The 16,102-nt window shown below is 40.3% G+C and overlaps 1 protein-coding gene across 1 annotated transcript in view; it reads right to left on the bottom strand.

Moving 5' to 3' along the window:
• Positions 1–2,727: 2,727 nt before the first annotated feature.
• The window catches only part of LOC133658011 (FERM and PDZ domain-containing protein 4-like), a 123,559-nt gene continuing 110,184 nt past the window's right edge, over positions 2,728–16,102 (bottom strand). Inside the window, exons 12-16 of the mRNA XM_062059636.1 lie at positions 15,193–15,282; positions 12,319–12,501; positions 12,084–12,222; positions 9,927–10,910; positions 2,728–7,630 (exon numbers count right to left, since the gene is read on the bottom strand). Of these exons, the coding sequence (XP_061915620.1) occupies positions 4,470–7,630; positions 9,927–10,910; positions 12,084–12,222; positions 12,319–12,501; positions 15,193–15,282 (4,557 nt within the window). The 3' untranslated portion in view covers positions 2,728–4,469. The remainder of the gene's footprint in view (positions 7,631–9,926; positions 10,911–12,083; positions 12,223–12,318; positions 12,502–15,192; positions 15,283–16,102) is intronic.

Raw genomic sequence — 16,102 nt, 5'->3', positions numbered from 1 at the left:
TAAATATACTAAGACCAATATAATGTATAATGCAAGTCAATCAATATATGTTCAAGTACTGAAGACAAAATCCAAATTTGACCTTAAGAGTATACAGGGATCCCAGACTTATGCTATTAAATCGAGTTGCTTCTGTTGACATCCGGGAACGCTCGGAAGCTCATCGAGAGAATGCCAAGAGTGTGCAAAGCAGTAATCAGAGTGGGGTGGCTATTTTGAAGAAACTAAAATATAAAACATGTTTTCAGTTATTTCACCTTATTTTGTTAAGTACATAACTCCTCATGTGTTCATTCATAGTTTTGATGCCTTCAGTGACAATCTACAACGTAAATCAGGGGTGTCAAACTCATTTCAGATCGGGGGCCACATGAAGAAAAATCTACTCCCAATTTCAGCCTGGTAAAATCACGGCACGATAACTTAAAAATAAAGACAACTTCAGATTGTTTTCTTTGTTTAAAAATAGAACAAGCCCAAATGTACAAATCATAATGTTGATTTTTTTACACTTACCGTATGTTTCGGAGTATAAGTCGCACCGGCCAAAAATGTATAATAAAGAAGGAAAAAAACATATACAAGTCGCACTGGAGTATAAATCGCATTTTTTGGGGAAATTTATTCGATAAAACCCAACACCAAGAATAGACATTTGAAAGGCAATTTACAATAAATAAAGAATAGTGAACAACAGGCTGAATAAGTGTACGTTATATGACGCATAAATAACCAACTGAGAACGTGCCTGGTATGTTAACGTAACATATTATGGTAAGAGTCATTCAAATAACTATAGCATATAGAACATGCTATACATTTACCAAACAATCTGTCACTCCTAATCGCTAAATCCCATGAAATCTTATACGTCTAGTCTCTTACCGTGAATGAGATAAATAATTTTATTTGATATTTTACGGTAATGTGTTAATAATTTCACACATAAGTTGGTCCTGAGTATAAGTCGCACCCCCGGCCAAACTATGAAAAAAACTGCGACTTATAGTCCGAAAAATACGGTACATGTTGCGGTTAATAATTTATTTGTCGTTATTTATATTTTCTGAATAAATGATGTGATAATGTTCATCAGTCAACTCATTGGTGTGAATTATAAACAAATTATATCAAAATCAAATTACAGTATGTTAATTATATAGTTTGATAATTTTCCTTGACTGATGCACTAACATGGTGTGATTTATTTTGTACATATGTAGCATCATCTACAAAGATACAAAGAATTGCTATTGCGACATCCAGTGGACACATTTAGAACAGCTGCTTCTTTCATTCAAAAGTTTCAGGTACATTTTTATGCGTAGCAAATTCATCCCGCGGGCTGGATAAAACCTGTCCGTGGGCCTGATCCGGTCCTCAGGCCGTACGTTTGACACCCTTGATATAAATAGTCATGAAAATAAAGAAAACGCATTGAATGAGAAGGTGCGTCCAAACTTTTGGCCTGTACTGTACATTTGTCTACATGCTTACGGTCTGTTAATATATACAATGTGAGCTTCTGTCACCTTTATCGTACATTTTAAAGCCAAAATATCTCAATATTCTTCACGTACTGTTTATTAACCAGTATAATTCTTCTCTCTACTCTGTTTCTGCTTGTCTACGCTCTTTGTGTGCGCGCAGACACACTCAAAATGCGCCTCACCAACGTAATATACCGTACAACCCTAGTCCTACCGAAACAACAATCATTGTTATCATTTATCATGCTTCGGTAGATGAACAAACGAAGAACTACACGGAGAAGAAGCCGTCTCACGTGAATTGCTTGAAGGTATGCCACGCTAATGTTTTCGCGTTTTCTAGCATTTAGTCAGTATTTTAGCTTAACGGTAGGTAGCTTGGCCAGCTGGCTAACATTACAAACTCACCGTTTTACACTACTGATAGCTTTTTTCGAGGAAGCAGCGAAATTCGACAGAGAACCGATGTTTTGAAATGAGCGGTTTGTCAAAAAAACCACTTCCAAAGCCATTTCTGTATAAACAATGGTGATGAAAATTAAAATGTAGTCCACCTTTATTTGCGTCAGTGTGAACTTCCTCACGCTGTAACTGTCTACATGCGCACTGGTCAGAATACAGAATGAAAGAAATAGAATAGAATAGAATTCACTTACTTGTAGCGTTGGGTAGCTTTTTTCGACAATGCAGTTCTTTTTGACAGAACACCGGCTCTTCTGAAACAGTTCTTTTCAAAGAGCCATTCAAAAGAATGGCTTGTTAAAATCTTTTTTTTCTTTTAGAAGTAACTTGTTTTCATCAAGGAAACATTCACTCGTAGCAGTTATGAAATAAGATTTGAGTAGGAATAATTCAAAGTTACACAAAATATTCTCCATTAATAGGAATTATTCTGAAACATTGATTATAAATCAATATTGTTTTCATTGTAAACACTCCATAAGGTGGTCCCATACTCCATCCCATATGTATGCATTGAAAATGTTGACAATTCACTATGTTGAATTTTCCCGTACCTAAAAAGCTTGGATCACAAAAAAAAAAAAAAATGTAATAAAAAAAAAAAGTTTTTAAAAAGAGAAAAAAAGAGCCGTTCAAAAGAAATTGACTCGTTCCCGTAGATCATATCTCTATCACCAACAACACAACTGCAAGCAAAAAGCTAAGGCATAACAAATTGATGGAACAAGACACATGTTTAAACTATTTTGTTTTAATAGGATTGTGCATTGTTTTTCTTTTTTCTTTTTTTAAAAAAGTATCTTGTCATAAGACATCACTGCATTTAGATACATAGTGTTTAGTTACAAACGTTTAAGCACGGAGGTGATCCCAAAACAGATAATACACAAAAAGGTAAAAATAATTTGAATACAACTAATACAGTCTCAAATGGAAAATATTCCATCACAAATTAAAATCCTTTATAAATAGTAGTGATGAGAGTAGTACACAATTATTTTTTCTCCAAGAGCTTATTACGGTATATAATATTTATTATTATATAAAGAAATCAAGAGGTGAAATGTAAAGCACTGTTAAATATGGTGCAATTGTAGTAGATTGCATGATCATTACATTCCAACACAACAGGGACCGTTCATGTTGACAAACACAACCTTGAATTTAGTACAGTTAGAATTGTTTCTGAGTTTCACATTTGTATGCATCAGTAGCAAAACTGCACTTGGAAGTGAAAGATAAATACATGGCATGTATACTTGTAACTGCAAATAAATACAACTGTATCTATGTACAATATATATATATATATTTATATATATAATTTTAAAACTAAGTTACATAATGCACAGGTAAAGGGATTTCTACTTAGTACATATTATATTACATGTGTATGGCTCGGGAAATATACATCAAAATATTAAGAAAAAGCAAGTTAAGTGAGGATTGCTTTTCAACATATTTTAAGTTGGAGTTATAGGTAAACTGAACTTTTTGGAGAATGTTGCCCATCATCCACAATCCCAATGTGAGACAAGAACACACGTATTTCCCTATTTTGTCCATTCTAAATAGAAAAAAAGTGCAGTAAGAGGCGGTTAACAATGCAGGTAATGGGGATACAAACTATTCCACCCGAAAAGCACTCTAAAAACCATCCAAAAACCTTAAACATGTTTGTTATACATGCTGTAAGTATGTATAGTATGTAATGCTATAACAGGAACTTTCATGATTACATGTAATAATTATAGTATTTTGATTATTTTAAGCATTATAATAACTTCTTTCTAGGGCGCATTGATTTCACGGGGCACATAGCATTCGTTGCTATGCGTTTTATGAAATCAACAACAACAACAATGAAAAGAGCACTTCCTGTGTTTGCTCCCACTACTGGCAGACTTTGAGATGCCGCGCTATCGCTAAACGTTTCAAATAAGAACATGAAACAGGGATGCCGAATGATGGGATGGTTGTATCTTTCCTTGATATCACTCGAAAAATCATTTTTTTGATCAAGTGTAGGGATCTATTGAATTTTTTGCTCGTATCTTCTTTTTGCAGGAAGATTTAAGCCTCTCTGTACTTATATAGTTTGTACAACAGCCATCTTGGCTTGGTTGACCGCCACTGGTTTTCACTTCTGGGAAGAAATCACGTGACGGAACCCGAGCAATTGGCCGATTAGATGAATCCCCATTGCCTGAATTGTCAGCCAGCTCGTACTGGCAGTTTATCATTATTTCGATCCCACCAAAAAGAGAAAAACGTATGTTCTTATCTCCCATAGGGGTTGTGGATGATGGACAAAATTCCAAAAAAGTGTAGTTCTCCTTTAAGATTGTTATAATGGTAGGAAGTCTTACGTACCTACTTTGATGTTAATCCTGCCCAGATCATGCATTAAAAAAACATGCGACTTCTGCAGCAGCCTCGAGAGTTAGGAATGAGTTCAAGACAGACTTCTGCTGACTGCATAGGCCACACTAGACAGCAAATGTAGTATAGGAAACTCTACTTGCTAAGCAGTGTTTTAAGAGAACGCGTGAGGGCGTTAGCAATGGCGGACATGGTACTAGAATGTCTGACCAGCGCCTTGACGCTCTGCTCCCCTGGTGCTCCCACAGTTGCAGCCTCAGCCGCCTTAAGTAAACAGATATAGTTCATAACAACCTCATCTACCTTTGCAACAACCTCTCTTTGTTGGTGAGAGGCTGAGGCGCTGAGTCCCTTTACAAGAACCATACAAGCTTCGCAGAGACAACACAGCACCTGGAAGCTGCAAGTCACAGCGAGCAACATCTCTTCAGGGCTGCTGTGCGCCTGTGCCATTCGCCTGCAGGCACGGCCTAACTCTTTGGACTCCACTGAAAGGAGCTGCTTGGACTGAGACACTTCCTGCATTGGCATTTGGGCACCACGGTCGCAGCGTCCTATGCTGGACCTAACCAGCGCAATGAGCTCGCTGGTGTCGCGGCGGACGTCTGTGAAGCCAGAAGGGAAGCTATACATGCGGTCCTTGAGGGCGTTGACCCGCGACAGGCGGTCGCTAAAGCTCATGTTGTTGAGGACCTCACCATACAGCTGCTCTCCAGCTGCGTCCACTGCTGAGCCACAGGGGAAGATAGCCAATGAAGCGGCACAGTCATTGCCCATGTTGCTCCCCCCACGGCTTTGTCTTGTTGTCTCCCACTCGTCATCGTCTTCTCCCTCACTTTTACGTTTGAAGAAACAGTAGCTAAAAGGTCCATTGCACCTCCAAGGACTAGTGTCCAGTTTTTGAGAGCCCTTAATTTGTTTATGATCTTTCTGCAAAGGAAATGCTACAGAAGCCCGTCTGCTACTTGAGGACCAGCATGTAGTGTGGGATGACACAGAGCCTTGTGAGTAACTCTTGGAGAGACGTTTCCTCGCGGGCCTCCTGTGGACTTTAGTGTCTCCTTGCTGGGGCACAGATGGTGACAAGGGCTGTTGGCTCTGGCTTCGGCTGGAATTTTCAAACAGGACTTCAACACTACTGGAACTATTGGTAATATTGCTGGAGCTGCGTTTTAGTTCCCGGCCCCTTTGTGAGTAATTGCTGACGGGATCTGATTGTGGCGGGATCGGGCTGATGGCATGAATGTAGTTCTGGTTTGGGCGGGACATTGTCGAGTGGATGGCATTCTGTGGGTATCCAGAGTGGCAAGGTGCAGTGTTGCCTTGTGCTGGGATTAAAACAGAAGGAAGTGGAGACTGGGGATGGTGTGGTGGAGAGGAAATGCCGCCCGTAGTCACAGTGGATGCCTGCCTGGTGAAAGCGGAAGGACCCCTTCCTAACGAGAGGCTGTTGAGGTCTGCTCGCTGACCACTGAGACAGGAGGGTTGACGGAATGCTTGCCTTTCTCTTGGGTCTGATCTGAACCAGTCATCTGTGCCTCCACTAGGTTGGCTTCTTGAACGAGGTGGTGGTCTGCTAACGGTCCCTCCGCCCTCATCTTTCTTATAGAGTGACAAAAAGTGCTCCGGGTCCATACCGCTCCTCTCAAACTCACTTTCTAGTCCAGAAAAAGAGCTTCTCCTCTCAGCATTTCCATGCCTCACATCTAACCTATCATTGGGGCCCTGAGTGTACATATCAGGGTTTCGTTTTAGTTTGGCAGGAAGAGTGGCAGAATGGTACGGCTTTTGATCCCTATTTGTCAGTTGCAAGGCATTTGGATTTACCAGATTTGGGCGGACAAAAGGAGACGACATGGAGGATGGCATACACTGGCATCGAGCGATTGTGTTCCCTCGATTCTTAACCATTTCGACCAGCTGAGGGTTGCTTGTGATATAGCGACGAGTGTCCTTTTTTACACCTCCTCCCATTCCTGCACTGTGTAACTTTCCTCCTTGGTGCATTTGGCTTACTGTTAGATAGTTGATCAACTGTCTGTATGCCTCACTGCCTTCTTTCTGGTTTGGCCCCTTCAAACACGGCTTTTTGCTCGTAATTGTCTCTTTGTGCTTTGAAGGTGTTGCTGACGAGGGACGGCCTGGATCAGCCCCCGTAGAAGGAGCATGAATATTGGGCAGCATTTTCCGAAGGAGGGCCGGGTCTGCGTGGGGGTGAACATCTTTTGCTTGGGGGCTCTGCCCAGGTTTAAGTTCTTCATAGTTTAGGACCCTGAGTAATGATGAAGAGGAGCTAGACAGTGGGTGTCTTTGCATCCGGTGGTGCTTGTACTCAATGGCGCCCGGACCAAGCGGTGAGTCGGTTGGGGTGGCGCAGACGCTGCTGTTTGCACTGCCTCCAGCATCCAGTGACGAGCACAGGGAGCCCTGAAGAGAACTTTGAGCTTCACCCTGTAAGTTTGAAATCCTTTTTGCTAGATGATACTCACACAACCGTGCAACACTCTGCTGTCTTGAAATAGGCTGATGGTCACTCTGTATGTCTGATCCTTGGTCAGAACCCCCCAATCTGGGTTTTTTAGTCGGAGACAACAATGATGCTACAACCAGATGTTCGTCTTCCTCAACACCTCTATTATCTGCAGAGCACCCTCCAAGAGTTGTCCCATCTAAAAGCCGATCAGATGTTGAGAAAGCGGGACGGGGAATTCTATGGCTGCTTACATCATGGCCCTCAGCTTGGGAATTTTCCTCCAAAACTAAATCGTGTCTTCTTTGGCTTCCTCCTCGATCACAAAATGAGGTACGCTGATTGAATTCAAGATGGAGGTTGCCACTACTTCCACCTCGGTAGCCTTCTCTTGTGCTAAAGGTGTTATACTTCCCGCTTGAGTCTGCAGACTTTTTGTGATGCTTGCCACCTGGCGTTGTGGAACTGGGACGCTGGAGAGTGGAGGAAAGGTTTGAGTGAGATCTTCCTTCCACGCTGGCTGGCCGTAATGACATTGTGTTCAAATGTGGGCTACGTCTCGGAGGAACGGCGGGTGGTCGGAGATGCTGTGGACTACGGGATTTCTTCAGGGTTGTTCCTTCAGCACTGGGAGAAACCGGAAACTCGGTTTTCTCTTCCAGTAAAGGTTGGTACCCCTCCCTCGTGGCCACCAGGAGGCGCATGTGGCTCTCACTGAGTCGGTGAGTAGCAGCCAGTTCAGAAAGTTCGGTCATTTCTGAAGAGTTAGTCTCATTTCCGGAGTCAGACGAAGACCCCGGGCTAAGGCGTTGAGATGTGTAAACCCCTAGAAAAGAGAAATATTTTTAAAGGCATATACAAAATGATTGAAGAAACAACATTCTTTGTGGAGAATGGATTTGCGCAATATCGATGATTTATTTTATAAATGATATACATTTGGACCGATACTATCGTGATAATGCATGTTGATGACACATTTCAGCTGTGTATTTGACAGCAACAAGTGAAAATAACGTGTTCTCAATGCAAGGTACAGTCCTCCAATGGTGTAAATCAATAAACCTCGCCTCAATGGGGGCAAATAAGCTACGTTTTTTACAAGTACCATTATCACTGGAGTACAAGGAATGGCTAATCATGCTACATATGTTGTAGGAGAATACAAGAAACCATGCTAACCGCTAAGCTAGAGCTTTTGAATGTAAACAGGGGTGAGCAGATCGACACAAATATCAACAGTAACAATACCAAATTTAGTATCAATAAATGGTCAATACGATTAATTTCAATGATACAATTTTTTAGGTCGTTTCTGTTATTGTTTACAAACTCAGGAAATACGTCCTTGGACTCTGGAGGACTTTAAAGGGGTAAAACCAAAGGATTGGAATCAGAGCAAATAGTACTTTTTACTCATGTTTAGTTATTTTGCTTTGTTGACTTTGTTTTGCTCAGAATATTGTTAATAATATCAGGGAATAAGGTAATAACTTAAATATGTAATCGATATTGTAACACTGTCATGCTGTGTTTTTGTCTAAATATACTTGTAATCATTCTTGTAAATTTGAAGTATCAGCATCTGGTATTACCAATACTGCCCCTGCAACTACTGGATCGATACTCAAATTTGTAGTATTGCCCAAAACTGATGTTAAAGGCCTACTGAAACCCACTACTACCGACCACGCAGTCTGATAGTTTATATATCAATGATGAAATCTTAACATTGCAACACATGCCAATACGGCCGGGTTAGATTAGTAAAGTGCAATTTTAAATTTCCCGCGAAAATATTCTGCTGAAAACGTCTCGGTATGATGACGTTTGCGCGTGACGTCACGGATTGTAGCGGACATATTGGGACACCATTGTGGCCAGCTATTAAGTCGTCTGTTTTCATCGCAAAATTCCACAGTATTCTGGACATCTGTGTTGGTGAATCTTTTGCAATTTGTTTAATGAACAATGAAGACAGCAAAGAAGAAAGCTGTAGGTGGGAAGCAGTGTATTAGCGGCCGGCTGCAGCAACACAACCAGGAAGACTTTGAGTTGGATACGTGCTACCGTGAGTACGCAGCTTTGGCTTCCAAACATTTGATCGCTTGCCCGTACGTGCGTGCCGCTATGTGCATGTCACGTACGTAACTTTGGGGAAATATATGTGCTGTATGAACTTTACGGAGGTGAACGGTACTTTGGGCTGTGGGATTGAGTGTTTTGTGCGGGTGTTTGAGTTGTATTGGTGGGTTATATGGACGGGAGGGGGGAGGTGTTTGTTATGTGGATTACTTTGTGGCATATTAAATATAAGCCTGGTTGTGTTGTGGCTAATAGAGTATATATATGTCTTGTGCTTATTTACTGTTTTAGTCATTCCCAGCTGAATATCAGGTCCCACCAGCCTCTCACAGCATCTTCCCTATCTGAATCGCTTCCACTGCCCTCTAATCCTTCACTCTCACTTTCCTCATCCACAAATCTTTCATCCTCGCTCAAATTAATGGGGTAATTGTCGCTTTCTCGGTCCGAATCGCTCTCGCTGCTGGTGGCCATGATTGTAAACAATGTGCAGATGTGAGGAGCTCCACAACCTGTGACGTCACGCTACTTCCGGTACAGGCAAGGCTTTTTTATCAGCGACCAAAAGTTGCGAACTTTGTCGTCGATGTTCTCTACTAAATCCTTTCAGCAAAAATATGGCAATATCGCGAAATGATCAAGTATGACACATAGAATGGACCTGCTATCCCCGTTTAAATAAGAAAAATTCATTTCAGTAGGCCTTTAAGTATCCAAATGAGAGAGGGATACGTGCATATTACATTTTAAGAAGTGTAGATACAAACATGTTACAACAGAAAGTAACCAAATAACAGTAAATTAGCAAGTAGATTATGAACAGTTTATAGAAAATAATACAATGAAGCACTATGATACCGCATACGTCAACAGACAAATTAAAAGCTGTTTTGAAATTGTTCTATTACTTTTTATATGCCAAATACAGTATTATACTGTGATACAAATTGTTATCGCACGAAGCTGCAATATATACTGCAATGTAGATTTTAGACCATATCGCCCATCCTTAGTTGAGAGTTCAAATATCAACGGACCTGAATGGTTACTGCTGGTTTGCGGACGTGGTGGCGGAGGTCTCTGTTCAGAGACAGACAAAGCCTCAAGTGCCTGCAGAGTGTTCACGACTGTGTTCTCCAGCTGCCTCTTCCCCTCTCCTCCTCCCTCCGCCTGAGTCGGGACTGCATCAATTAATGAGACCGGAATATCATCGTTATCTTGCAGGCTTAGTGGCCTGCCCTCGGGTACCGTGTCCTCGTCTGAACTGTCCCGAAAGCCCGGTGGAGGGGCGGCGATTGCGAGGTTAAGCGTCTGTAAAAGCGAGTCATCCTCATCGTCGTCGACGGCGTCATCGCCCTCAGGCGGTGGCAGGGCAGTAAGGTCAATGATGTCATCAGTAGAACCGGAGAAGCTGAGGAAGGTAGTTTTGCTCGCCGCCGTTGCCAATCCTCTTTCCGCTTCCCCCAATGGTGTACCCCCAGTGGAGTCCTCTTCACAGGAGGCCTCGTCGTCATCTTCCGCATCGTCTGTCGTGTCACGGTAGAACAGGTCTCTTAACAACGGCTCCTCGCCACCTTCCTCGGTTATTATGTTGCTGTAGACATGCGTCAGACCACTGAATTGAAAGGGCACTCTGTCCTGGACCCCAAAGTCTGTATTGTGCAAGTAGGGTGAACTATGCCCGGGTTCTTCAGCGTTCTCCTGGAGTTGTTCATAGCCTAAACTCCTGGGCTTGTTCAAAGGTGGGTCTCCTCCGAAAATAAACGACACTTTGGCACTACGAGGTGAGTCTTGGGGTTTGTGTCTGGTGGCGGGAGGTAGAGGAGGAGGCACTGGACTTTGTCGTGTCTCCGGGTCTCTGTCGGGGTTTCGAGAATGATGAAAGTAAGACGAGAGGCTGTTTTCTTGTGGCCCGTTATCCGGATATTGAGAGTCCCTGTAGAGCTCCGCCCGGCTGGTTGACAGCTCCTCGCTGTCCCCGAAGGATGTGCTGTATGGCCATTCCAGGATGCGATCCTGGCCTGCAGGGGAAAGTTTTCATTCATCGGATTAATATTTAGTGCCTGTGGCTCACGACAATATAAATACAGTCGTGATCAAAAGTTTACATACAGTTATAAATAACATAATGTCATGGCTGTCTTGAGTTTCCAATAATTTCTACAACTCTTATTTTTTTTGTGATAGACTGATTGGAGCACATAATTGTTGGTCACAAAAAACATTCATGAAGTTTGGTTCTTTTATGAATTTATTATGGGTCTACTGAAAATGTGACCAAATCTGTTGGGTCAAAAGTATACATACAGCAATGTTAATATTTGGTTACATGTCCCTTGGCAAGTTTCACTGCAATAAGGCGCTTTTGGTAGCCATCCACAAGCTTCTGGCAAGCTTCTGGTTGAAATGTTGACCACTCCTCTTGACAAAATTGGTGCAGTTCAGCTAAATTTGTTGGTTTTCTGACATGAAGTTGTTTCTTCAGCATTGTCCACACGTCAGGACTTTGGGAAGGCCATTCTAAAACCTTAATTCTAGCCTGATTTAGCCATTCCTTTACCACTTTTGACGTGTGTTTGGGGTCATTGTCCTGTTGGAACACCCAACTGCGCCCAAGACCCAACCTCCGGGCTGATGATTTTAGTTTGTCCTGAAGAATTTGGAGGTAATCCTCCTTTTTCAATGTCCCGTTTACTCTCTGTAAAGCACCAGTTCCATTGGCAGCAAAACAAGCCCAGAGCACAATAATAACACCACCATGCTTGACGGTGGGTGGGGTGTTCCCAGGATTAAAGGCCTCACCTTTTCTCCTCCAAACATATTGCTGGGTAAAAGCTCATTATTTGTTTCATCTGACCACAAAACATTCCTCCAGAAGGTTAGGGTTGGGGTTGGGGTTAGGGTTAGGGAAAACTCTTAGTTAATGGCTTACTGGTTGTATAATAAGGCCATGCAGAATAAGGCATTAATAAGTACTTAATAATGACTAATTAACAGCCAATATGTTACTAATTTGCATGTTAATAAGCAACTAATTAATGGTTCAAATGTTCCCCATACTAAAGTGTTACCAAATGTATTACCACATAAACACACAAAAAATTACAGGCCTAGGCAGGCTGTGAATAAAAAAAGAGAGGTTTTGCAACAAAAAAATAAATAAAATAAAATAAAATAAAATAAAAAAGACTTACTGTTGTCATCGCCCATTGGGCTGTTGTAGTGGGCCATGTTGAAAATAGATCTCCTTGAGTCCACTAGGAGGCGATAGTAGCCTGCGGTAAGGCAGGCCAGATTCATTGCATCATTTGACTCCATGATGAGTGTGATGGGCTTTTAGGGGACAGAATTAGGAGAAAAGTGTTTATTTTTTTATTTTTTTATTAATAATAAAAACAAAAAGTACTTTTAAGGCAAGACACTGCTCACCCGGACATCCAGAACATGCAGCTCCAGCCGGACATTGTTTTCATCCTCTGTGAGGATCTCGATCCGGTTCACGTGGCTGAAGTCAGCCAACAGAGCCACCAGGTTGGTCCTGGTATTGATCACGTGACTGATGCCGTAACGAGGGCCCACTAACAACGTCACGTCGGTCTGCTTCTCGCCTTGCTGCGCAAAACAGGAGTCGATTCAAGTCAGTTTCGAATGTGTTATCCTCAGTTAAGCCTAGGGTTGTCCTGATACCAATATTTTGGTACCGGTACCAAAATATATTTTGATACTTTTCTGTACTTTTCTGTATTTTTCTAAATAAAGGGGACCACAAAATGTTTTATTATTGGCTTTATTTTAACAAAATATCTTACGGTCCATTAAACATATGCTTCTTATTGCCATTTTGGCCTTAAATCAAATAGTGAACATACAAGACAACTTGTCTTTTATTAGTAAGTAAACAAACAAAGGCTCCTAATTAGTCTGCTGACATATGCAGTAACATATTGTGCCATTTATCATTCTATTATTTTGTCAATATTATTAAGGACGTGTGGTAGAAAATTGATTATTAATCTACTTGTTCATTTACTGTTAATATCTGCTTACTTTCTCTTTTAACATGTTTAAAATGAAATACGATTTTTGGTTTTTTTAATGAAATACGTTTATTTCGGTCATATAATCAACCATTTTGTGTGATCAATTTAACAGCGCAGATTATACATATTGACAATCATACAGATACACACACAAAAAGAAAAAGAATGACTGAAAAAGGAATAGGCTGAAGTTAAAGTTAAAGTTAAAGTACCATTGATTGTCACACACACACTAGGTGTGGTGAAATTTGTCCTCTGCATTTGACCCATCCCCTTGACCACCCCCTGGGAGGTGAGGGGATCAGTGGGCAGCAGCGTAGCCGCGCCCGGGAATCATTTTTGGTGATTTAAGCCAAGGCTTATATTTGCCTATCCTATACATTCACTGAAAATTAGATTGCCTGGAATATCAACGTTAAAAAAATCAATGGGATGATCATGAAAGTAATTGTTGCTATATTTTATAATTTTCCATTATTTCACCTTTCAAGGCTTTCTTAAACCTTAACAAAGAACTACATGTCTTCAACTCATCACTGAGCTTGTTCCACCATTTAACTCCTAAAACTGAAATACATTTGTATTTTATATTCGTTCTTACTTTACATATTTTAAAAATCAATACACCCCGTAAATTATACATTTCTCCTCTTAATTTAAACAACCTAAGAATACAAGCTGGAAGGCTGTTGTTCTTTACTCGAAACACAATTTCCATTGTTTTTAAAAACATAATATCTGAACATTTTAACACATTAGAACTTATGAATAATGGATCGGTAGATTCATAGTAGCACAAGTTGTGTATTATTCTAATTATCCTTTTTTGAAGTTTGATTATTGGGTCTATGTTTGTTGTATAAACATTTCCCCAAACTTCAACACAATATGTTAGATATGGAAAAAAATAAAATAATATAACATATGCAGACATTTCTTATTCAGCATGTGTCTTACTTTATAAAGAATTGCAATGGATTTGGATATGTTTCCCTTTATATTTCCAACATAATTTATGATCAATTATTATTCCCAAGAATTTAGTTTCATATACTCTATCAATTTCTACTTGATTTAAGTTTAATTTTGCTTCACAACGTGTCCTTGCACCACTAAACACTACACATTTAGTTTTCTTATCATTTAATGATAACTTATTAATATCAAACCATTTTTTTAGCTGAATCAACTCAACCTCTGTTATCCTCAACACTTCCTTCAAGTCTTCTCCTGAACAATATACATTTGTATCATCTGCAAACATAATACATTTCAATGTATTAAATACTGAACAAATATCATTTAAATAAAGTATGAATAACTTAGGTCCCAATTCCGAGCCTTGTGGAACCCCACACGTTACTCTTCTTGGCTGTGATTTAGTCTTAATAATTTCCACATATTGAGATCTATTACTTAAATAACTACTTAACCACTGTGAAAAACCTCTTATGCCTGTTCTATCTACACTTCTGTTAAAATGTAGTAATCACTCATTTTTCTGTTGTTTGGATGCTTTTACATTAGTTTTGGATGATACCACAAATTTGGGTATCAATCCGATACCAAGTAGTTACAGGATCATATTCAAAGTCCTCATGTGTCCAGGGACATATTTCCTGAGTTTATAAACTATTTTTAAAAAAACGAGAGGAGATTTTGTGATGCTAAAAAATATCGATGTAATCATAGTAGTATCGACTAGATACACTACTGTACTTGGTATCATTACAGTGGATGTTAGGTGTAGATCCACCAATGGTGTTTGTTTACATTTTGGCGCCGTTGAGCTACGGTGTGTAGTGAAGCATGTTTAGCTATTCCTCGTCCTGCAGGGATGATACTTGTAAGAAACGTACTTTATTTGTCACCATGGAGACAAGGATTAGTGATTTAGAAGTACGTTAGCTGTTAGTTAGCGAGCCATGTCTTAAAGAACCTCTTCCTGAGGGCGTTTCAGTGTTACAACTTCACCTTTATCGTTAGTTTTTAAGCCAAAATGTGTCCGTTCTCCCTTTTCTGTCTACACACTGTCTGTTTGTAAGTACTCCTTGATTGTGCGCTGCCGAACATGCTCCTCGACTCGTAAACCAGCACTGTCATGACGTGACGACGACGGGGGCGCGAAGGTTAGGGGTGGCCCGGTACTTTCTAGAGGCGGTATAGTACCGAATATGATTCATTAGTATCGTGGTACTATACTAATACCGGTATACCGTACAACCCTAGTTAAGCCTAAAAAAAATTCAAAAGACAGCCTTACCAGAAGTATTGATTGAAACTCTCTCCCTCCGTAAAGTTGGAGCTCACTGAGGTACCTCAGGTAATGCACCTTGGCCTGCAAAGCAGTCAGCTGCAAAGAGAAGACATATTTGTGTCCTCGTCAAAGACAACACAAACTCTATTAGGCATGTAACTGTATTTTCCTTCTCATATAATCATGCACAATTCTCTCATTTTCCAATTAAGTGCTTGCACAGACGAGCAGTCAGCCCATGGACATAATCCATCAATGACATCTCCGCCACACTGTGAACACTGTGTCTCTGAACATTTTACCAACTGCACTGCAAAAACTGAAATCTAAGTAAGATTAAATATCTCAAATAAGGGTGATATTTGCTTATTTTCTGTCTAATAAGATAATTATTCTCACTAGGCAGATTTTATGTTAGAGTGTTTTACTTGTTTTAAGGGTTTTGGTCCTAAATGATCTCAGTAAGATATTACAGTTGGTTGCTGAGATTTTATGACCTAAATTGAGTAAAACATGCTTGAAACTAGAATATCAACTGTTGCAAAGCTGTGTCATCAACACTCACAAGAATACAACTGCTTTGTTGAAGTAATAATTTCTTATTTCAAGCATGAAAAAAAAAAAATCATGATTTTGACACAATTGTGTCTCATAATTAAAACAGATGACAGCCAAATGGACTTTGCTGTTTTATTTTCAATGAAACAATAGAAAACACGTACTCATATAGTAGTACAGTTGGCACAGTACAGTAAACTGACAGTTAGTATTTAAACATTTAACATTTCAAACAGAAATAGTTCATGCACATTCAGATAAACTCCTCAAAATTACAATAAAAAAAATGTTGGCCGGGGGCCGGCTGTATATATGCGCACTAATTGGCTGTAAGAGCACGCACTTGGCACGATGATGT

Source organism: Entelurus aequoreus, linkage group LG01, assembly GCF_033978785.1.
Source record: "Entelurus aequoreus isolate RoL-2023_Sb linkage group LG01, RoL_Eaeq_v1.1, whole genome shotgun sequence".
Taxonomy (NCBI): domain Eukaryota; kingdom Metazoa; phylum Chordata; class Actinopteri; order Syngnathiformes; family Syngnathidae; genus Entelurus; species Entelurus aequoreus.
This window is presented reverse-complemented; position numbering and strand designations above follow the sequence as displayed.